The sequence below is a fragment of the Salvia splendens genome, chromosome 2, assembly GCF_004379255.2.
Source record: "Salvia splendens isolate huo1 chromosome 2, SspV2, whole genome shotgun sequence".
Taxonomy (NCBI): Eukaryota; Viridiplantae; Streptophyta; class Magnoliopsida; order Lamiales; family Lamiaceae; genus Salvia; species Salvia splendens.
The window spans coordinates 35,245,476-35,269,194 of NC_056033.1; the positions used below are offsets into that span (position 1 = coordinate 35,245,476).

A 23,719-nucleotide genomic window follows, 5' to 3' on the forward strand; every position below is an offset into this window, starting at 1 on the left:
ACAATTAAGAAAAAAAAAATAAAAATGAAACAAAATGGTTTAAGTTCAACTTAAATTTTGAACTTAGTCATGTGTCATCTTATCTTAATCAAGGGTTTTTAGTCATTTATCACTTAATTTTGTTTGATCGTCTAAAATACGCACATACATCTCAATAGTTACTCTTACTCTGTTATTTCGACTTTTACTAATTAAATCTTCAAAATCAATAATTTAATGTTTGGACATGATACGGAATATGCACAGACAGATTTACATAAATAGTTACCTGATAAGATATCCATTGAGATAGGATGAATATATAAATTAAAAGAGGATAAAATATTACCAGTATTTTATTTCGTTAGCTTAGGTTTAATCCTAATTAACAATATATACGCTCATCATCATCATCATCATCATCATCATCATCATCATCATCATCATCATCATCATCATCATCATCATCATCATCATCAATCTATCTACATTACATTAATGGGGCGGCGTGATTTCTTCACAAATTTACAATCAGATATTACGATCGACATCCTCTCTCGACTCCCTCTCGAAAGTATTTCAATCAGCAAATGCGTTTGCAAATCATGGCTCACTCTTCTCAATTCCAACGATTTCAAAGTAAAAACCCCACCCGCCCTAGTTTGCTTGAAGTCGGTGGGGACAAACCAAACTCAGTGCACGATTTTTGAAATTTTAGACGAAGAAGAAGAAGAAGCCGATTTGGATAGCCACGAGTTTCACTACATTACGCGCACAGATTTCGATACCCCTCACACAATCAAAGCTAATGGATTGCTTCTTCTATACCCACACGCAGATGATCCTGAAATTTCTGTTTACATATGCAATCCGATCACTCGTGAATATATCAGCCTCTGCCCTCCTGAGGGATATAATTGCTTGTCGTGTTTTCAATTTTGTGCGAGCAGAGTAAGTAGACAATATAAGGTGGTCTATCTCGGTCTAACCCTTGAATCCGACTCTTTTCAAGTATACACCCTCGGAATAGGAATATGGAGGCCCATTGAAACCGGCGTTGCTTCTGGTTTCAGATTCAATTCCGATGAACATGTTGTATGCAATGGCAACCTCCATTGGATAGTAGATGGTTTGGATCAACCCTCCATTCGAATTTGTGGGTTTGATGCTGAAACAGAACGTTTTAGCATCTTCTCCGCCCCTCCAACTCTTCCTATGGATGGAGTTGTGGAATTGAATGTCAAGTTGACTGCTTTTAGGGACTGCCTGTGTATTTGTTACGCACAAAATTACTCTGAAATTGTCATTTGGTTGATGAAAGAATACCATGTTGAGGAATCTTGGACCATAGAATACAAGTTGAGTATTACTTTTGATGTGGATTGGTGGGTTAATATGTCTGTTTATCCTATCAAAGTTTTCAGAGATGGCGACGTTATGATGTTAATGAACAGACATCAACTCATCTACTACTTTAACAAGACGAGAACCAGTCAACAAGTAGGTATGTTTAGTGATGATGCGAGTGCAAGGTATTACTTTACCTTTGCCATGATTTTCACTCCTAGCCTTTTCTCACTAAGAGTTTCATATTTGAGAATGTGATCTCCTTCTAACTAATGCTAGTTTACATTTTGTGTTTTGTTGTTATCTGATTGTGTACGTGCAGAAGGTTCTTTATTGAGTAGTTTTTGGGGTTGCCTTTATTGTGTCGCCTCCCCCACACTATCTGCTAGACCTAGCTAGTATTATACATATATATGTGTATATATTAGCTAATTCTCTCTGTAATCTTTTGTGTGTATTGAAGATTTTTATTATATCTATTCTAATTTATCCTTATCATGTGGCAATGTTGTATGTATCTTGGAGTTTTCTCTCTATTAATAGAAATGACTTATATTTATAATAAGAAAAAAAATCCCAAGTAAAAATTGTAAATTCGCAATTCATGATTAAATAATCATATGGAGATTCTGATTAAATTGACTTTTTGCCCACAGTTTTGATTTAATGCTTCTTATTTGTATATTAATTTATATCTTATCTACAATACACAATTAAATACTTAAACTCAGATACTTTTTAAAATTAATTCATGTGTTCTAAGTGCAAAACTAGTAATTTAAACCAAAAATGACTACTTGTTTCTATAATTAGTTTTACAAAATAGTAGGAGTAACTATTGTTACGATCGTCGACTGCAACATTAGTTTGATATTGTCCGCTTTGGGTCAAGCCCGCACGGATTTATTTTTGGGAAACTCCGCGGACAAGCCCGCACAGATTTGTTTTTGGGTCACTCCCAAAAGGGCTCAAACTAATTGGGGTTGGACAGGAATTATATACACCTTCCAACTTCCCTCACCTATCCGATGTTGGATGGGTTTGTACCCCAACAAACCTCCCCTCAAACCGAGACCACATCAGAAACGCAGTCGACACAAACCTGGGTCGTTCCAGCCCTAGCCCCGGGGTCATCCTGGGCCCAGACTCTAACCCGAGTCTTGGGGTTGGACATGAATTATATACACCTTCCAACTTCCCCCACTCATCCGATGTGGGATGGGTTTGTACCCCCAACAAACCTCCCCTCAAACCAAGACCACATCGGGAACGCAGTCGATACAAACATGGGTCGTTCCAGCCCTGGCCCCTGGGTCATCCTGGGCCCAGACTCTATCTAACCCGAGTCTTTCAAGCCCGACCCAAAGCCACCTTGGCTTTGATACCACTTGTTAGGATCATCGACTGCAACATAAGTTTGATATTGTGCGCTTTGGGTCAAGCCCGCACGGATTTGTTTTGGGTCACTCCCAAAAGGCCTCAAACTAATTAGGGTTGGACGAGAATTATGTACACCTTCCAACTTCCCTCACTCATCCGATATGGGATGAGTTTGTACCCCAACGACTATTTAGATATTAACCCTTAGAAACAAAATGAATGCACCTAATTTTTAACCTTTCGCAATAAGAGTTAGTGATGCCATTTTAACAGGAATATATAGGCGATTGGTCTTTCAGTTCAGTAATATCGTTGAATACATTACCGAATCAAAACTGAAAAAATTAGGCGGTGTGTTGTTGAAGTAAAGTTTGCTCGTTTGCATGGAAGAAAGGATGAAGAGTTCGCATGCATGAAAGTAATGATGTATGAGACAAAATATCTCCATCATAGCTGGTAGGGGTGTCGAAACGGGTAGCGGGTAATGGGTAATCCCGAACCCGACCTGTTACCTATCGGGTATCGGGTACCCGTTACCCAACGGAATCGGGAAACGGGGCGGGGTCGGGTATAATAATTTTGGGTTTTGCGTGTATCGGGTATCCCGATACCCGACCGGGTAATCCCGATAGTCCAGAAAATACCCGATATACATATTGATATTTTATAAATTTTTATTTTTTATTTTAATACTTGCTCTTCATGATGTAATTTTTTAGAGATTTTAATATTTTAAAAATCATAATGTAATTTTTTATTAGTAATATATTATAAAATGTATTTTTTAAGTTTTGAAGAATGATTGGTGAAACCGTGTGAAACTTTTATTACTTTAGACTTTTGGTTGAAGTTATTTACTTATTTTATATTTAGACTTTTGATTAAAGTAAGACATTGTTGCTTACTTTGTTAATTGTTTTCATATTTAGATTTTTAAATGGTAATTTGGAGTTTTGATTTTTTGGCATTGTAATTGAATTTTGATTACATATTTACTTTGCAGGTGGTATTTGTGCAGCTCATATGATTATTTAAAGTAGATATTTCAAAGATTACATGGCTTGATCTCAATTCTCAATAAAATTAAATAATAATAAAAAGTTTCAAGTGAGACTATTACATTATTCAAGTAGTATTTTTTTTAAAAAGCATCTAAAATATACAAATAATATTTTAATAAAGAAGATTTCAAAAAAAATATTTCTGGTCGGGTTCCCCCGGTGTCGGGTGCGGGATACCCGACTCGGGTATCGGGTAATACCCGACTAAAGCGGGACGGGTATTGGGACTAACTTTTCGGCCAAAATCGGGTGCGGGTACCCGCGGGTACCCGTTTCGACACCCCTATTAGCTGGTGACAGCTGGATCCTCATCAGCTCCACGTTAGCAGAAGAATGAACACGTGGATAGTTAGTTACTAGCAGTTGGAAAAGTTTGTTACAAGCTCTTTTTTAACTTTGTATAAATAGTAGTTTGTAGCTTGTATCAGAGGTGATTTTGTGTGATAAATAAAATTCAGTTTTCTCCACATTTTGTGTGATAAGTTTGATTTTATCATCTTTAACATGGTATCAGTGAAAAATTCAATTCCGTTGTGTTTCTTCTGATCTTCTTCTTCTTCTCCAATGGCAACAGCTCGTCGCGGCGTTGGTCCTCAGATCCAACCACCGACTGAAGACTTCTCCAGCCCCTACTATCTCCATCCAAGTGATAATCCCGGTCTTCAATTGGTGTCTCAACCTCTCACTGGCTCCAATTACATCAATTGGAGCCGATCGATGTCCACTGCTCTTTTAGCTAAGAATAAAATTCTTTTTGTCAATGGAGTTTTACTGAAGCCTACTGAGGATGATCTGCTATATGCGGCGTGGATTAGATCCACAAGTGACAGAACAGTTCAAAGAATTTCTGGCAAAACACTTCAAGTTCAAAGACTTAGGAGCACCTAAATATTTCCTTGGAGTTGAGATTGCTAGGAGCAAGAAGGGAATACAAATTTCTCAAAGAAAATATGCTATGGATCTTGTCAACGATGCTGGACTCCTAGGCTGCAAACCTTCATCAACACCAATGGATTCCACAAAGAAACTTCAGTTGGATTCTGGAACTTTAATGGAGGATCCATCAAAGTACAGGAGGTTGATTGGAAGACTCTTGTACTTGTGCATTACTAGACCTGACATAACGTATGCAGTGCATAAATTGAGTCAATTTGTCTCAAAACCGTGTGTGGATCATTGGAATGCAGCTGAAAAGGTGCTGAGATACTTGAAGAAAACCCCAGGTCATGGACTTTTCTACTCAAGCAGTAGTAAACCTACAATAAGTATCTTCTCAGATGCAGATTGGGCAGCATACCCCGACACAAGAAAATCCATGACTGGTTATTGCTTATTCTTGGGAAACTCTCTGATTTCATGGAAGGCTAAGAAACAAAATACAATATCCAGATCTTCTGCGGAGGCTGAGTACCGAGCCATGGCTCAAGCTACTTGTGAGGTTGTATGGGCCAAAGCTTTGCTTGAAGATTTTGGTGTAAAGACAGAGAAAACGGTCCCTTTATATTGTGACAATCAATCGGCGATTCACATATGTTCTAACCCGGCCTTCCATGATAGAACAAAGCATATAGAGATCGATTGCCACACGGTTAGAGAAAGATATATGCAAGGGATTATCAAACCGTTGCACATCAAGAATAACTTGCAAATTGTTGATATTTTGACCAAGCCATTGGGAGAAACGGCCTTCCAATCCATACTTGACTAGATGAACTTCACAAGTCTATATAGTCCATCTTGAGGGGGCATGTTGAAGTAAAGTTTGCTCGTTTGCATGGAAGAAAGGATGAAGAGTTCGCATGCATGAAAGTGATGATGTATGAGGCAAAATATCTCCATCTTAGCTGGTGACAGCTGGATCCTCATCAGCTCCACGTTAGCAGAAGAATGAACACGTGGATAGTTAGTTACTAGCCGTTGGAAAAGTTTGTTACAAGCTCTTTTTTAACTTTGTATAAATACTAGTTCGTAGCTTGTATCAGAGGTGATTTTGTGTGATAAATAAAATTCAGTTTTCTCCACATTTTGTGTGATAGAGTTTGATTTTATCATCTTCGTGTTTTTGACATAAAATAAAATTGTGAACTGATTAATCTTCCAATTTCAGCTTTAAATATAATTTCTTTGAGTAACCATCGTCGCTTCTCTTCTCTCAATACCAACACCAAATAACATAATTTATGTTCATTACTAAATTCACAAAATTCTATCTAAAATTTAATGGATTCCCAAAATAAAATGACAATTCTAATTACGACGATGTTATTATTCAGTTGATATTGACAATTGACCGTGGTATGCTTATATCAATTGACCGTGGTATGCTTATCACATAGTAGTAGATTGTATATATTGAGAGTGTTGGAAGAATTTTCCTCTAGCATGGAGATGTGCATTAGTGGGGATGCAAGTGCATACATTGGATGTTGATTCTCAAAGTCGTTGTTGGCCGGCGTTTATGAATCCGACATGCCTACTTTTGTATGAGAGGGTTGAATGATGATATCAACGTCTTGAATCAATCAAATTTTTTCAATGAAATATGCACTAACAGCGTACGACTATGGAATTCACGACTAAATGCTGGAGATACAATATGAGATACTACTTGGTAGATGAAATCTATCTACAGTGATCGGTGTTTACGAAATGATTATGTGCTTGAGTGACGGAAGAGATGCAATTTGTTAATAAGAATATTTACAATTTCAAGTACAAGATAAATAAACTTTTAAGTTCTAATAATCTAATCTAACTTATACAGATTAAAAAAGTAACAAACTTACTTTCTCCGTTCCACTCAAGATGTCCACCATTTCATTTTAGTTTGTCTCATTCAAGATGTACACATTCTATATTTGAAAATAAATCTCTCTCTCCTAACTACATTTTTCTCTCTTCTTACTCCACCTAACAACTACTCTTAAATCCAGGGTCACTCAAAAATGTGGACAACTTGAGTGGGACGGAGGGAGTATAATTTATAATTTTCAAATTTATTACTATCTAATCTTTACTAAGTTGAGTCGTATTCCTTTTTGAAATGTCCCAACTAAGTTGAGTTATTTTGCATAACTCATACTCATTCAAAACTTGAATAATTAAAGAAGCAATTGCTTGTGCGGTGTGTGGGGAAGGAAATTGTCTAAAACCAATCAAACGTTTATTTGCCCCTTCATAGAAGATGTTGTATACCTCTGCTTCGCACATTCGGTTGTTAGGGCATGAATCGAGCAATCCCTTGAATCGTGACCAATACTGACTCAACGCCTCATCATAATCTTGTCGGCATGCCAGAATCTCCTTCTTGATGGCATTCGTTTTGTTCGATTACAAACTGGACTCGTTTATCCAATCAGAAACACCATGTCGGGCGTTTTTGTCGAGAATCGTGTTTTTTGTCCAGAAAGTTCGTGCGGGCGGCCATCGGGCACGGTCTAGCGAGCTATTGTTTCTTTCGGTGTTGATGTCTGATTTTACAAGTATTCTGTTTCTTAGGTCTAGCATTTAAATTTCGTGCCTAGGTCTAGTGGTACCGAGAGATGCTGATAAAGTATCCATTCTAAGAAGGAGAAATAGCGAAAAAAATAACTATAAATTTAAAATGATCAAATATAACCATTATTACTATTTTATTCCGTAATTCTGAACAATCTTAGGTCTTAATCCTAATTAACAAAATATACGCGCCGTTGCGCTTCTTCTTCTTCTCATCCCAAATCTGTCTAAATCAATGGGGCACAATTTCTTCACAAATTTACCATCAGAAATTACGACCGACATCCTCTCACGACTCCCTCTCCGGAGCATTTCAATCAGCAAATGCGTTTGCAAATCATGGCTCAATTTGCTAAAGTCCAACGATTTCGAATTAAAATCCCCACCCGCCCTAGTTTTTTTGAAATCGGTGGAGACGGAGCCAACTCGGTGCACGATTTTCGAAATCGAAGACGAAGAAGAAGCCGATTTGGAGAGCCACGATCTTCACTACATTCCGCTCCCGGATCTCAATACCCCTCAAGGAAGCAGCGGAATGGCAGGCATCGCTGCTAATGGATTGCTTTTACTATCTTCAAACGTATGTGATCCTGAAATTCCTGTTTACATATGCAATCCGATCACTCGTGAATATATCGTGCTCTGCCCTCCTAAGGAATGCCAAAATGTGTTAGGTTTTGAATTTTGTGTGAGCAAAATAAGTGGGCAATATAAGGTGGTTTGTATCAGTAAGACCCTTGAAATCGACTACGACTCTTTTCATGTATACACCCTCGGAACCGGAATATGGAGGCCTATTGAAACCTGGGCTGCTTCTTGTTACAATACCTATTTTGATGGTTACAGATACTATTTTGATGGACACCTTGAATGTAATGGCATAATGCATTGGACTTTAGATGATTTGGTTAAACCCTGCTTTCGGATTTTTGGTTTTGATATTGAAACAGAATGTTTTAGCATCTTCTCTGCCCCTTCAGCTCTTCCTCCAGGTGGAGTTGTGCAGTTGAAAATCCATTTGACTATTTTTAGGGACTGCTTGTGTATTTGTTACACACACGACTATGAAATTGTCATTTGGTTGATGAAGGAATACCGAGTCGAAGAATCTTGGACCATAAAGTACAAGTTTAGCACTATTGATTTTGATATTGATTTTAACGTGGATTGGGTTGGCTTGTCAGTTTTGCCTATAAAAGTTTTCAAAGATGGAGACGTTTTGATGTTGATAGACGAAGAACAACTCATCTACTATTCCAACAAGACAAGAACCACTCAAAAAGTAGGTGTGTTTAATGATACAGATGAAGAATATTACTTTACATCTACCATGATTTTCACTCCTAGTTTTTTCTCACTCAAGAGTTTCAATTTCGAGAATGTGATGTCGTTCTAAATCATAATATTATTCTACATATTTGTGTTTTGTTGCTATCGTGTTTGTGTAGACGGCTTTTTTATTGAGTGGCTTTTGGGGTTCGCCTTATTGTTTCGGCCCCACACATACTTATACTTCATATGTCCTATTAAAACTGAAATATTTTCTCTTTTGAGTTGTCTCATTAAGAATGAAACATTTCTTAAAATGATCATCTATACTTTTTCATTTCTCTCTATAATTTTGTATATATATCATCTGATGCTCTCTATAAATTTGTATTCGTGTTGAAGGTTTTCTTTTTTGTTATATCTTGTTCTAGTTTGTCCTTATCATATCGCACTGTTATATTATCATCAAGTTTATCTCTATTAATGGAAATAGACTTATTTTTATAGGAAACAAAATTCCTAATTTATTTTAAGTAAAAATTTTAAATTCGCAATTCATGACTAAACAATCATATGCATATTTTGTTTTAAATTGACTTTCTACCCACAATTTTGATTTAATGCTTGATGTGTATAAAGTGCAGACTAGGAGTAATTTAAATGACTACTTATTTCTCTAATTATTTTTACGAAATAACTATTTGGATATATTAACCCTTCTTAATAAAGTCAAAATGAATACTCTTTCCATGATTTTTACTCTTAAGCCTTTTTCACTCAAGAGTTTGGGATTAAGAACGTGATCTCATTCTATTTTTGTTAGTAAACCACACGTTCAATTAAATCATTTTACTTATATTTTATTATAATATTAATGCTGATTTATAAAAGCAAGACACATAAACCATTAACTTACTCCCTCTATCCCACCCCCTCTATCCCACCATAAGTGAGTCGCTTTCTTTAAGTAGTCATTATGGGAAAGATATTCAATAGTTAAAGTGGAAATAAATTAAAGTAAGAGATACTCCCTCCGTCCCGCTTAAGATGACATGTTTTCCTTTTTAGTTTGTCCCAACTAAGACATTTCCTTTTTTAGAAACTTTCTCTCTCCAATTAATACACCCAACAACTTTTTTTCACTCCTATTAAAATGTTCATCTTACTTTCTCTCTCTATTCTAATACTTTCATCTATCTTTCCTCTCTTCAATTAAACACTTTAACCAATAACTCATAAAATCCGTACCTGCCAAGGAATGTATCATCTTAGCCGAGACAGAGGAAGTACTACTGAAATTCTAACTTAAATTTTGAACTTAGAGGTTCAAACCAAAAAAATGTCGGTTAATTAGTGTTTTAGTTAGAAGTCAGTCAATTTCAATCGAATTTGCAGTTTTCCCCTTGCTCTAAACTCTTTTGAAACTAGGTCGAATCGACCGACTGTTCCAAATCGGCGATTAACTGCCGCTAACAGTTCTAATTATGCTCGACCTAGAATCAATCATTGCAATTGATATGCCAATTTGATTTAACCATAACACTACAAAAAAACAACGAATTTACCGACGGAAATTTTTATCGATAAAAAAATTAGCTACGGATTATGGACATTCCATCGGTAATCCGTCAAATTCGTTGGTAATCGGTAATCCAACTTTTTTGTAGTGCGAAGGTCTGGTTCCATATTGGAATCAATGATTTTGGATACGATTAAAATCACACATCCCTATATGTACCCATTTAGAGGATCCACAATGGAAGATGTCCCGCCGGACGTCGAACCGGCGTGTCGGACATCCGCGTGGGACGTCCGCCATTAGGCGAGGGAGGGGCGAACGCGGACGTTGGCTGCGGACACCGCACATCCGTGGCTTTCCGGGACGTCCGTCGTGACGTTCGCCATTGCGTTGCCACAACGGACGTCCCGGCGGATGTCCCGATTTTTTTTTTGGATGTCCGTCGGATGCCTGTCATTGTGCAGTGGGATGCTCTTATAACGTGGCAGTGCAGTGGGAGGTCCTTATGACATGGCAGAAGGAGTTTTTTGGAAGTCCACCGGGACATCCGTACCATTGCGGATGCTCTTAAGAGTTTTGGGTATAAATTCATGTGTCCTCTTGTCTTATTAAAAGGGGTTTTTTGGTCATTTAAAACTCAATATTTGTCTGACCTTCTAAAATATCGTACATTCAATAGTTACTATAGTAAGTTATTTCAACCTTTAATACTCAAATCTTCAAAATCAATTATTTAATGTTTGCAAATGCTGCTTTCATATGGAATAGATTGTGCACAAAAATTCCACATCAACAATAACCAAGATATCCACTCTATATATTAATAACGATTAAAAATTAGTAGCTAGACAAGCTAGTAATTCAAAATGCCCAAATATAGCCGTTGAACTATCTAAGGTATAATCAACAAAATATACGTGCCGCTGTTACTTCTTCTTCATCAGTGTGTTTGAGCGGTGATTCATCCCAAATCTATCAATGGGGCGGCGTGATTTCTTCAAAAAATTACCATCAGAAATTACGACCGACTCCCTCTCCGACGCATTTCATTCAGCAAATGCGTTTGCAAATTATGGCTCAATCTCCTCAATTCCGATGATTTCAAAATCAAAGCCCAACCCGCCCTAGTTTGCTTGAAGATGAAGAAGAAGCCGATTTGGAGAACCACGATCTTCACTACATCCCGCTCACGGCCTTCAATACCCCTCAAAGAAGCACAAAAATGGCAGGCATCGCTGCTAATGGATTGCTTTTTCTATACTCAAACAGAGGTGATCCTGTTTACATATGCAATCCCATCACTCGTGAATATATCGTACTCTACCGTCCTAAGGAATACGAATATTTAAAATTTGAATTTTGTGTGAGCAAAATATGTGGACAGTACAAGGTGGTGTGTATCTGTACACCCTTGATACCTTCTCTTTTCAAGTATACATCCTTGATGTTGGAACAGGAATATGGAGGCCCATTGACACGCGCTGCTGGACATGCCTTTTGTAATGGCAACCTCCATTGGGAAGTAGAGGATTTGGTTGCACCCTACTTTCGGATTTGTGGTTTTGATGTTGAAACATAATGTTTTACCATCTTCTCTGCTCCTCCATCTCTTCCTGTGGATGAACCTGTGGAGTTAACTGTTTTGAGAGACTGTTTGTGTCTTTCTTATACACACGATTATGATGTTGTCATGATCTGGATGACGAAGGAATACCAAGTTGAGGAATCTTGGACCATAGAGTACAAGATGAGTACTATTGCTCTTGGTTTTGATGAGTGGAATCACTTATCTTTTCGTCCTATCAAAGTTTTTAAAGATGGAGACATTTTGATGTTGATGGAAGGCGATCAACTTATCTACTACTCCAACAAGACAAGAACCACTCAAAAAATAGATTTGTTTAAAGATACAGCTATTGTCGAGTATTACTTTACCTCTGCCCTTATTTTCACTCCTAGCCTTTTCTCACTTTAAGGGTTTCGAATTCGAGAATGTGATCTCGTTCTAAATCCTAATGTTAGTCTACATTTGTGTTTTATCGCCTTATGGTTATGTTCGAGTACAAGGCTTCTTTATTGAGCGGTTTTCATGGTTGGCTTAGTGTGAGTATGTGTATTTTATATCATCAGATGCTCTTTATAATTTTGTATTTGTGTTAAAGATTTTTATTTTCTCGCACTGTTATAGTATATCATGGAGTTCTATCTATTAATGGAAATAGACTTATTTTTATAGGAAAAAAATCCTAATTGATATTTTTTAAGTAAAAAATGTAAATTTGCAATTCATGACTAAACAATCGTATGCATATTTTTATTTTGAATTGACATTCTACCCACATTTCTGATGTAATGCTTCTAAATTAATTATGTTTTATCTACAATTCACAACTAAAACCCTACTCGTGACTTAATTTTTTAAAAATTAATTCATGTAAATTAAGGGCAAGCTAGTAATTTAAACCAAAAATGACTACTTATATTTCTATAATTATTTTTAGAAAATAACTATTTGGATATAATAACCATTCTTGATAAAGTAAAAATTAATACACTTGCCTTTTAAAACATTTAACATTTCACCATATTTAACTGGAATTGGTGGTTCAGCCCAAATCTGACCGCTTGACCTTTTTACGATTCAGCAACATTGAAAATAGTTTCAGGAAAATCGAAATTGAAAAAATTAGACGGTCTGCTTTCGATTCCATACAACAAAATCTCCCTTTTGGGCTCACAGTTGCTCCAACTCACCACCACACAGCCTGATGTGACTAAACATTAACATCGTCAATCCTGAAACTAACCACTAGACAATAAAATCTAAATATTGGGGAATTTGTTGATTTTGGACCAAAATGTAAACCACCTAGAGCCTTTAGTGTTGGACTATAGCTGGTTTTGGATGACTCAAAGCAGCAGCCCATCTTCAAAGCTTCAAGCTTGGCAGGTAAAGCAGTTAATAATTTGGCTGGAGGGATTTAGTCGGTTGAGTCAGTTTTGTGAGCTGATTCAGTTGAAGCTGAGGAGTAAGCCATACACATTATTCAAGATTCCTCAAGACAAGTTGAGTTTCCTAATTGTCACGACCACAGCTCCCTAGTCAAAGAAAGTGTAGCTTTACCGCGACTAAAACATACTGAAACTGTCTCAACTCATCATAAGATGCTTAAATCAAAAGAAACATTGTCTGAAGTGTGTTGAGGGTACAAATCATGCTGGATCAGAGTAGTTATGAGAAATTGTCTTTGTTAAATGAATGTTCTGAATTTGCGCAACGGAAGAGTACCAAGACAGATGTAGTATGTATGAAGACACACTACACCCGCTACCTTCCTACTTATTTAGTCTTCTGTCCCAACACCTCCTCGGCTTCGACAACGAACAACCTGCACATTAAGAAAAACAATATGCAGGGCTGAGTACTTGATGCACTCAGTGGGCTTATGCCGAAAACTGTTTTCTTTTAGTTGTCAGCCAAGCTGAGTGAACGCGGGGTTTTACTGAAAATCTATCCCGGTCACTAAAATCTGTTATTTCTTTCTGAAAATAGACTGCAGTCTCTTAAACTTCTGATGATATGCCATATCAGCTGCGTGAATCGGGAATGTGGCCACATTCCACGACCACTGGGCCGGCCAACCTGGCGCTAGCTCACGACCCACGGACCGGCCAACCTAGCGCTAGCTCACGGTCCCTATGTGTACACTAGTCCGAGTAGGATTTACTGACCTACTGGGACCCGAATTCGATTTAACTGGGTTGGCATAGCCAACAGATAGGCAATCATAAAACAAAACATGGCATGACAACTCATTCAATAATCATATTTTCACATAAAGCATGCTTTAAAAGAAAGAAGAGAAAGAAAGCACACCTCAATTGCTTAAACTCTTGCAAAACGGGTGCTTTTCCTTTCCTGAGATTACGCGTCGAGAGACGACGTTCCTTTACAAAATTTAATATACTTAAATTAGGCTTTAAACAATTACTTGTCTTGCATGTATGCATGCCTAAGCGTGTGCTCTTTCATTTTATCTCTTTCTTTCAAAATTTAGAGATCTAAATTCTTCAATTAAATCGGTGATTTAATTTATTGTGAATCTGGCCGATCTGTCCGGGCATAATAAATTTCCGGATTATTTTACTAAGTATTTTGAAATACTTACTTGGCTAATAAAAGTTCTCATCTAAGTATTTACTGAATACCATGTCAACACGGCTTAATGAATTTCTTTTCTTCCGTGGCTTAGGGAAAACAAATTCTATGGACTAAATTCTGTTATGGCCGGTAGTCCACATCATTAAACGTGGTCCGAAAGTTTAATTTAGGAGTCCTTAAATTTTCCTGGCCCAGCTTAATAAAATGCAGCGGCCCAATCTAAATCCCTTCTTCTTTTCTCCTTTCTTTTTCCCTCTGCAGGCCCAACAGAAAAAAAATAAAGGAACTAGCCCATTGAAGAATAGTGGACTTGGCCCAATGGGGAATATATTCCCTCTCCATCGTCTGCCCCCTCCTTTTCTCTCTTCTTTTCCTAAATTCAATTTCACCAAACACCCCTATCCCCTCTCTTCTCCACAAATCGGCGGTGTCTCTCTCTTTTCCTCACGGCGAAAGCGCCGCTCCCGACGGGTTGCCGGAGATCCGTCGGAAATTACTCCCTCCTCAGTCTAGTTTCTCCTTTCTTCCTCACCGCTACGGTCAAGAAAGGAGAACCAGCGGCGTCTGCGCTCTACTCCGTTCCTCGGCGAAACCACCATCGACGGCTCGTCCTCAACCGGTTATCTCTGCCGGTAGCTCTTTCTCCGTCGATTTCCCTACTTCTCGAAGCTATCACTTCGGGAAGAAAACGAAAGGCGTCTCTTTTTCTTCCGTGAGTAGCCGTTCTTGGTAATGCACATACTTCGTCCGGCCCTCCTTCTACGTCGCACGAGGAAGCTCCGGGTCGCCGTAGTAGTCACACCATCAGCCTCGCGCCGGTGCTCGCTCTCTGCCGGGCAGTGCTGCCGCCGCAGCTGCTCTTGGGCCGCCACCGCCCTAGGAGCTTCCGCGTCTGCCTTCGCAGCCTTGCCGTCGCCGGTGGCCTCCGGGGCAGTTTCTTGTCCCTAAAGCTAAGTCTTTCTTACTTAGCTAATTTATGACCTCTTTTAGACGATTTAGCATTAGGCAGGTTATGGTGATTCGATTCTTGTTCTTGAGCATCTATGTTCCTAGGTTCTCATGTTCTAGCTATTTGCTTGTTCTATATGATGAAATGGTAAACAAAACGAGCTGGGACTGAGTGAGGTTACCTTCAACTCCCAACGCTTTGCTGTTTCTCCACTGCTAGCCTTGATCTCCCTCACTCGGCTCCTCTTCCTCCTTGGCTTCGATCCCTCTCTGCCTTGGTCCTTCTCACCCTTTACTTCACTATCTTGTGATCGATCTTTTTGTGCTGAGGGAAAGGAGAGGCTGAGGCCTTACTTATACTTGTGGCCTAACTGAAAGCCTGAAAAAGGCTGATCTCTGGCTAAAGAGGGTCGCTTTGCAGAGTGTATCTCTGAATTATTGGCTTCTTTCCCAACTGTTTCTGGTGTTTCTTGGTGGTGTCTTGTGAGATGAATGAGCATAGTGCTCCTTGCTGTGTTATGATTTTAACACTGAATTTCTGGTGTACAAACTCCTGCATTCCTTGCTCCACCTTTAACTGAATTTGGCTCTATCTGGGGTCTAGTACTTGGTGAATTAATGGCTGTTGTCTCTTATTGCAGGTGCACACAGGAGATAGCTTTTGTGGTTGATATCCATGACCATATCAGGTGTGAAAGGGGTGGTACAGGCTGTTATCTGCAGCCTCGCAGTACAGCGATTGGAGGGGAACTTGGCTGGCTGATCTTGCCCTTCTCGGCCCAACCTTCACTCACTTTTCTAAAAGGTACTGTCTCTCTTTCCCCTTTCAATACATGATGTTAGTTTGCATTCTATTCCATACATTTAACTCTCCTTTTTTGTGGTTTCTGGCAGGGGTTGCGGCTGGCCAACGAGGCTGTCTTTCCTCGTGGTCTCGCCCTCACGGCTCGTTTAAAAATCTGGGGCCGAGATGGCCCGATGACGAAGGCCAAAGTAGTTGTTAGGGATTTCTAGATGTAATGGTGTAGCTCGACTTTTATTTTTTTGTCGTCAAAGAATGAAATTCTTTTGTTTGAGATTCTGAAAAAAATTATAATTGTACCCTTTTTCAAGAAATAAAAATACTCATTCATACTTTAATTAAAGTTCTAGTATTTTATTTCGTAACTCCCGAGAATCTAAGTCTCGGCTATTACATTCTACCCCCCTTAACAAAAATTTCGTCCCGAAATTTTGTCTCGGTTAGGCAAAAAGCTGCGGGTACTTTTCTTTCATATGGTCCTCGAGCTCCCACGTCGCCTCCTCGCGTCCGTGGTGCTTCCATAGGACTTTCACTGTTACGATATTTTTATTTCTCAACTCTTTAACTTTTCTGTCCAGAATTGCTTCTGGCTTTTCTTCATAGCTCAAATCTGGTTCTAACACCATTTCTTCTTGGTGCACTATGTGTTTGGGGTCAAACACATACTTTCTCAACTGTGATACATGAAACACATTGTGAACATTCCCGAAGCTTGGCGGGAGCGCTAATCTGTACGCCACAGGGCCGACTATTTCTTGGATCTCGTAAGGTCCGATAAAACGCGGTTTCAGCTTGCCCTTGACGCCGAATCTGGTTATCCCTTTCGATGGGGATACTTTCAGAAAGACCTTGTCTTCTGCTTTGAACTGTAAATCCGTTCTGCGAGCATCTGCATAGGATTTCTGTCTATCTTGAGCTTCTTTGATTCTCCCTCGGATTTGTCAGACAATTTCTATCATTTCCTCTACCGAGTCTGGTCCGAGAATCCTTCTCTCACCAACTTCATCCCAGTAGAGTGGTGATCTACACTTTCTCCCATATAGTGCCTCATATGGGGCCATATCAATAGTTGCCTGGTGACTGTTGTTGTAGGCGAACTCTATAAGTGGAAGTACTGACTCCCAGCTTACTCCACGGTCGAGCACTACGGCTCTTAACATATCTTCTAATGTCTGAATCGTCCTTTCGGACTGTCCGTCTGTCTGTGGATGGAATGCTGTGCTGAAATTCAGCTGAGTGCCTATCTCTCGCTGTAGGCTTATCCAAAATCTAGAAGTAAATTTTGAATCTCGATCTGAGGTGATCGTTACTGGTACACCATGTAGGCGCACAATCTCTTGCACATAAATCTGTGCCAACTTGTCAGATCCGTATGTGATACGAATTGGTATGACGTGAGCACTTTTGGTGAGTCGATCTATAATCACCCAGATGGCAGTGTTTCCTTGCTGTGATTTTGGCAATCCTATCACAAAATCCATTGCTATATGCTCCCATTTCCATTCTGGAATCTCGAGAGGCTGTAACTTTCCATAGGGTCGTTGATGTAACGCCTTCACTTGCTGGCAAGCCAGGCATCTTTCTACAAACGATGCTATGCTTTTCTTCATGCCATCCCACCAAAATTGCTTCTTCAAGTCCTGATACATCTTTGTACTCCCAGGATGGGCAGTGTAGGGTGTCTCATGAGCTTCACTCATGACCTCGTTCCTAAGTGCCTCCTCTTAAGGTACGCATAGTCTCCCTTTGAAAGTGAGAGCATTATCCGCCTCTTCGCGGTAACAATCCCCTTTTCCGGTCCTCACTCTGAGACGAACCTTTTCTAGGGCTTCATCGTATCTCTGGGCGTCAATGATTCTAGCTCTTAAATCTGGTTCTAAGATCAAGGTGGATGTTCTGCTGTCCACTGTCTCCGGGGTTCTCACTATCTCCAGTCGCTTCTTGGCGAATTCCCGGATAAGCTCTTCCTCTAGGGTGAGGAAAGTAGCCACTTGAGGCGCAGTCTTTCTGCTCAAGGCATCTGCTACCACATTGGCTTTGCCTGGGTGGTAATTTATACCACAGTCGTAGTCTTTGACTAGTTCCAGCCATCTGCGCTGTCTCATATTCAGGTCCTTCTGCTCGAAGAAGTATTTGAGACTCTTATGATCTGTGAAGATCTCACATCGAACTCCATAGAGGTGATGTCCCCAAATCTTCAAAGCGTGTACCACTTCTGCTAGTTCCAGGTCGTGCGTCGGGTAGTTCAACTCGTGCGGCCTCAACTGGCGTGACGCATATGCTATCACCTTGCCTTTCTGCATCAGCACGCACCCGAGTCCGACCTTCGATGCATCTATATACACCACATAGTTGACTCCCGCTTCTGGCACAGCTAGAACTGGCGCTGTGGTCAACTTTTCCTTTAGCAACTGGAAGCTTGCTTCACATTCTGGGGTCCAATTGACTTTAACTCCTTTCTTGAGCTGTTGAGTCATCGGCCTCGCTATTTTAGAAAACCCCTCAATGAACCTTCGGTAGCATCATGCCAGTCCTAGGAAACTCCGAATTTCATTAGGCGTCGCTGGTGACTGCCAACGTTGCTCGGCTTCAACTTTAGCAGGGTCTACTCGGATCCCTTCTGCTGTCACTAAGTGTCCAAGAAAGTTCACTTTGTTAAGCCAGAACTCACACTTGCTAAACTTAGCATAGAACTTCTCGGCTCTTAACGTCTCTAACGTAGTTCTCAAGCGCTCCTCGTGTTTCTTCTCGTTCCTTGAGTACATGAGCACGTCGTCTTTAAAAGCTAGGACGACCTTGTCCAAATATGGGCGGAACACGCGGTTCATTAGGTTCATGAACACGGCTGGGGCGTTTGTAAGCCCAAAAAGGCATTACAGTAAACTCGTAATGGTCATATCTGGTGCAAAGTGCAGTCTTAGGTATACCGTCTTGTCGAACTCCCAGCTAGTGATAACCCGATCTCAAGCCCATCTTCGAGAATACGCTGGCTCCTCGCAGCTGGTCGAAGAGGTCGTTGATTCTCGGTAGAGGTACTTGTTCTTGAGGGTTAACTTATTTAGCTCTCGATAGTCGATACACATTCGCAAAGTCCCATCCTTCTTCTTCATGAAGAGTACTGATGCGCCCAAAAACGATACACTAGGTCTGATGAAACCCAGGTCTACTTATTCTTGTAACTGGATCTTAAGTTCTTCTTATTTCTTGAGCGCCATTCTATATGGTGACTGAGATAATATGACTGATTCAAGTCATTCCTTTAGTAATTCATTTCGTCTGGGTGATGAAGCTATTTCTAATCTTAGATTTCATCGCCAGGTATTGAGTTCTCTAACGCTTGCATCGATCGTAAAGGTAGTCATTGAGCTGCCATAATGATCTCGTAACCTCTCGCTCAGTTGAGGTAGTCTACTTTTACCGCTTTCAAGGTGCTTTTGAGCTTACTGCGACTCTTTCGTCATGATTTAGTACAGACTTGTTCTACTCGCGTCAATCCTTGAATATTAGTTTAGTGCATGTGGAGGTGTTGGCTTCTTTCTCCCAACGCTACTGTCTCCATGCCCTTTTTGGTTCGACTGAGCGATTCATGGTGAAATAATCTAGCATGACTTTCCAAAGTGATCTAGATCTCGTGTCCAGATTAACACAAAACTCTATCGACAGCTCCTTTCTGAGCTGCTTAATTGAGACGTGGCATATCGTAGAATAATTCGTCGCATTTTATTGCCAACGTTTGCCCTTGCTCTATATTATAGGGATCTAAATCCTGTTCCCTTGCGATAACTTCTTTTAAAAGGAAAAATTCAATTTCTCCCTTCATAGTAGGGACGGTGAGGGTAGCAGTGCTATCACGCGTTCCTCTTCCCGAATGTCTCTCCAGCTTTAGCTTTTTTTTCCTGGCCACCTCTTAGACGAATCCCTTTTGCTGATGGGATTTGTTCCGTCAAACACAAACTACGAATACACTCGTACTTTCTCCATGGCTTTCATTATATGCCCATGATTGAGTCTTTGTTCTTGTGGCTTACTTATCTTACTCGGAGTAAGCATTTTGATCGTTCAAACTACCATATAGGTCTTTTACGTCTTCGGACATCATTTAATCCACAAATATTCCTTGATATTTCTCTACTCAAGGCTAGTTGCTTCTCTATACAACAAAATATTCGATCTTCCACCTGCTGGTCACAAGCGGTACGTAGATTCGAAGTATTTAACGCTTTGCTGTCGGTTATGCGACGCTTCTGGTTGGTGCATCATTTCCTGCACGTGTCTCCATGGGGACGTATTTATTATGCGTATCTGAAAGAAACTGAGACCATGCCTTTTTCTGCTAGCCTCGTATCAATAACTCAATGATTAATCTAATAGTCTTAACTTGGATTATTATTCACACAAGAGAGTATGACTGAAAATCTGAAGGGCTCCTGAATACCCAACTGGACAAGAATAACATCCCTTGTTCAACTTTTATGAATTTTCGTCGATAATCGACCTTGAAGGTAAGTACTGAGTTCATTCAAAGAACTACGTAGCTCAACTGGTTTCCAGGTAAACTCATAGAAGCTGAGGCTCACCCCTGGTGGGAGCTAGAAATAATCATGAGATGGGTCATGAAAACTGGATGGAAATGAATTAACTGTAAATTCCCATAGTAAGCTGCAAAATAGGACAATACAGTTGTCCAATTAAACTGAAAGGATCTGAGCATCAAGGACAGTGGTTCAAACATGTCATCGCCTAAGATGATCAACCACGAAAATTTATAAACGTAGGCGATTGCAATGAAGGAACATTGATCATGTTTCAAAGGCATCTTGATATCAAAATCACATCAATGATTTCATAGGTTCATTAAGGCAACGCACTGAAATGAACTATTCAGAAAAATCAGCTAGGGCAAGCTCATTAGGGAAAGGTGCAATATGCTTGCCTTAACTTCGAGCTGCAGAAAAATTCCGAGACTAGGAATAATACATGTACTGGAATCGAGGTCAAAAAATTTCACCTTTGTAGGATCTCAAAATAGGGAGGTAAAAAGTTCCAGCACCACATGAAATTCCCTGAGGAGAATGTTTAACTGTCTTGATCACTCTGGGGATCACAACGTAAGCATCGTAAGAATGAAATTTCATTGCATAGGTCCAAGAAATCGAGATATAAATCTCCAATATTGTGGCTCAAAGGAGGCAACAACAAATAACGATGCCTGGAACATAAGAGTATCCCAAATTTGGGAACTGAAACTGAGTCACCGCTTTCCTGAAGAGAATGAAAGTGGCGTACTACTTGCAGAACGTGAGTCAATCAAAGGTCTTAATAGCCGACAGGACATCGTTGTCCCGGAGGTTCAAAGAATGTCTGAGGAATACGCTCAATCCGAAGATCATAGATATGAACAACTGTAGAATTTAGGGTTTACGACTGGAGCTTAAACAGTCAAAACTTTACTCTTTATGTACGATGAGTCAAAAGGACTGCAGTCCATAAGCTGGAAATGAGTCAAACCTCGCACAGAAAAAGGAACACTGACATGGTACTTGCGAGTCAAAACTAGAGTCTGAATAGACGAGGGTATCGTCCTTGGAAGGACTCTTAGAAGGGATTTCATTGGGAATCCAAGTAAGTACTATTGATTATAATCATTGGTTCTAGTTATGTGACACTCCCTTGTTTTTCTTGTGGAGCTCGCACATGATAAACGCGTTCTGGGAAACCATACATTCCAAGATGGGGTTCCTCGTGCTGTTAAACTGATAACCGCAGCTGGAGGTCATACTTTCATATCGTTCTCGATAACTTAGAACGCTGATTCTGGTAAAACATTACATTCTCCATCGTGCTTCGTAGCACGCTATAAGTATCGCTTCTGGATCACGTAGCCACTTGGGCTTGTTACGCCACATTAGATCACTTTACTAGATCGCGGGTACGATCTCTTTCCGTGTAGGGATGCATCTCCCGAACAGGCTGGAAAGTAAACTATTTTCGTTATAACTTGGTCTTTGTAAAGACATTGGGAACTTCTTGGTTCATCGTCTAGTATACATATATATATGTAAACTATCTGTGTGCTTAAAAGAATGGACTTCCTTTAATTGCTGTCTATAAGTAGTACAATAGTACTTTTTGGCTCGTCTTTTCTTTCTCATAATTCCTTGGAATTTGAAGCTTGCCCAAACTGATGGGTTTTAGTTGGTCTCGTCGCCCTGGAAGGCGGTAACAAATTCTCGTTCTGCTAGTACTTGATTCTGCATATCTCACCTAAGGTACTTTTCTAAAGCACTCTAGGTTCACATACATAGTCCCCATGACATCTATACATTCACGTCAAGCTCTTTAAACATAAATCACAGATACATTGAGCATATCTCATGCAAAGTATCAGCTAGCACGTTGCGTCTTGCAAACTTTTCAAATAAACATTTTCGTTCCCATTTAGGGCTATGAAATTTTTTTTTCTTTTTCTGAAAACTTAGAAAATTTCATTTTCCTTCTCAAAATGGAAAAATATTTTCTTTCTTTAAAATTCTCTTTTCTGGACGAGCGGGCGTCGACCCCTGTTTCTGGTGCAGTTGATCGTGTCGAGTTGAGGTGTTGGGATCTTGTACTGATCATTCTGTTCACTTCCTAGCCTAGTGCTACTGTTCTGGACTGAGGCTTAGAAGGAAGGTTCTTGGGTCAGAGCGAAAGAAAAGTGCTCTGATACTACTCTGTCACGACCACAGCTCCCTAGTCAAAGAAAGTGTAGCTTTACCGCGACTAAAACATACTGAAACTGTCTCAACTCATCATAAGATGCTTAAATCAAAAGAAACATTGTCTGAAGTGTGTTGAGGGTACAAATCATGCTGGATCAGAGTAGTTATGAGAAATTGTCTTTGTTAAATGAATGTTCTGAATTTGCGCAACGGAAGAGTACCAAGACAGATGTAGTATGTATGAAGACACACTACACCCGCTACCTTCCTACTTATTTAGTCTTCTGTCCCAACACCTCCTCGGCTTCGACAACGAACAACCTGCACATTAAGAAAAACAATATGCAGGGCTGAGTACTTGATGCACTCAGTGGGCTTATGCCGAAAACTGTTTTCTTTTAGTTGTCAGCCAAGCTGAGTGAACGCGGGGTTTTACTGAAAATCTATCCCGGTCACTAAAATCTGTTATTTCTTTCTGAAAATAGACTGCAGTCTCTTAAACTTCTGATGATATGCCATATCAGCTGCGTGAATCGGGAATGTGGCCACATTCCACGACCACTGGGCCGGCCAACCTGGCGCTAGCTCACGACCCACGGACCGGCCAACCTAGCGCTAGCTCACGGTCCCTATGTGTACACTAGTCCGAGTAGGATTTACTGACCTACTGGGACCCGAATTCGATTTAACTGGGTTGGCATAGCCAACAGATAGGCAATCATAAAACAAAACATGGCATGACAACTCATTCAATAATCATATTTTCACATAAAGCATGCTTTAAAAGAAAGAAGAGAAAGAAAGCCCACCTCAATTGCTTAAACTCTTGCAAAACGGGTGCTTTTCCTTTCCTGAGATTACGCGTCGAGAGACGACGTTCCTTTACAAAATTTAATATACTTAAATTAGGCTTTAAACAATTACTTGTCTTGCATGTATGCATGCCTAAGCGTGTGCTCTTTCATTTTATCTCTTTCTTTCAAAATTTAGAGATCTAAATTCTTCAATTAAATCGGTGATTTAATTTATTGTGAATCTGGCCGATCTGTCCGG

The 23,719-nt window shown here is 39.8% G+C and overlaps 2 protein-coding genes across 2 annotated transcripts; both read left to right on the forward strand.

Annotated features, from left to right (window-relative positions):
- Window positions 1–477: 477 nt before the first annotated feature.
- Window positions 478–1,584, forward strand: LOC121779028 (F-box protein At3g07870-like). The gene has a single exon (XM_042176381.1). The coding sequence runs from the start codon at window positions 478–480 to the stop codon at window positions 1,582–1,584; it is 1,107 nt and encodes a 368-aa protein (XP_042032315.1).
- Window positions 1,585–7,500: 5,916 nt separating this feature from the next.
- Window positions 7,501–8,661, forward strand: LOC121779036 (putative F-box protein At1g32420). Its single transcript, XM_042176389.1, has one exon. It carries the CDS (start codon window positions 7,501–7,503, stop codon window positions 8,659–8,661), a length of 1,161 nt encoding a protein of 386 aa, XP_042032323.1.
- The last annotated feature ends 15,058 nt before the right edge of the window (window positions 8,662–23,719 follow it).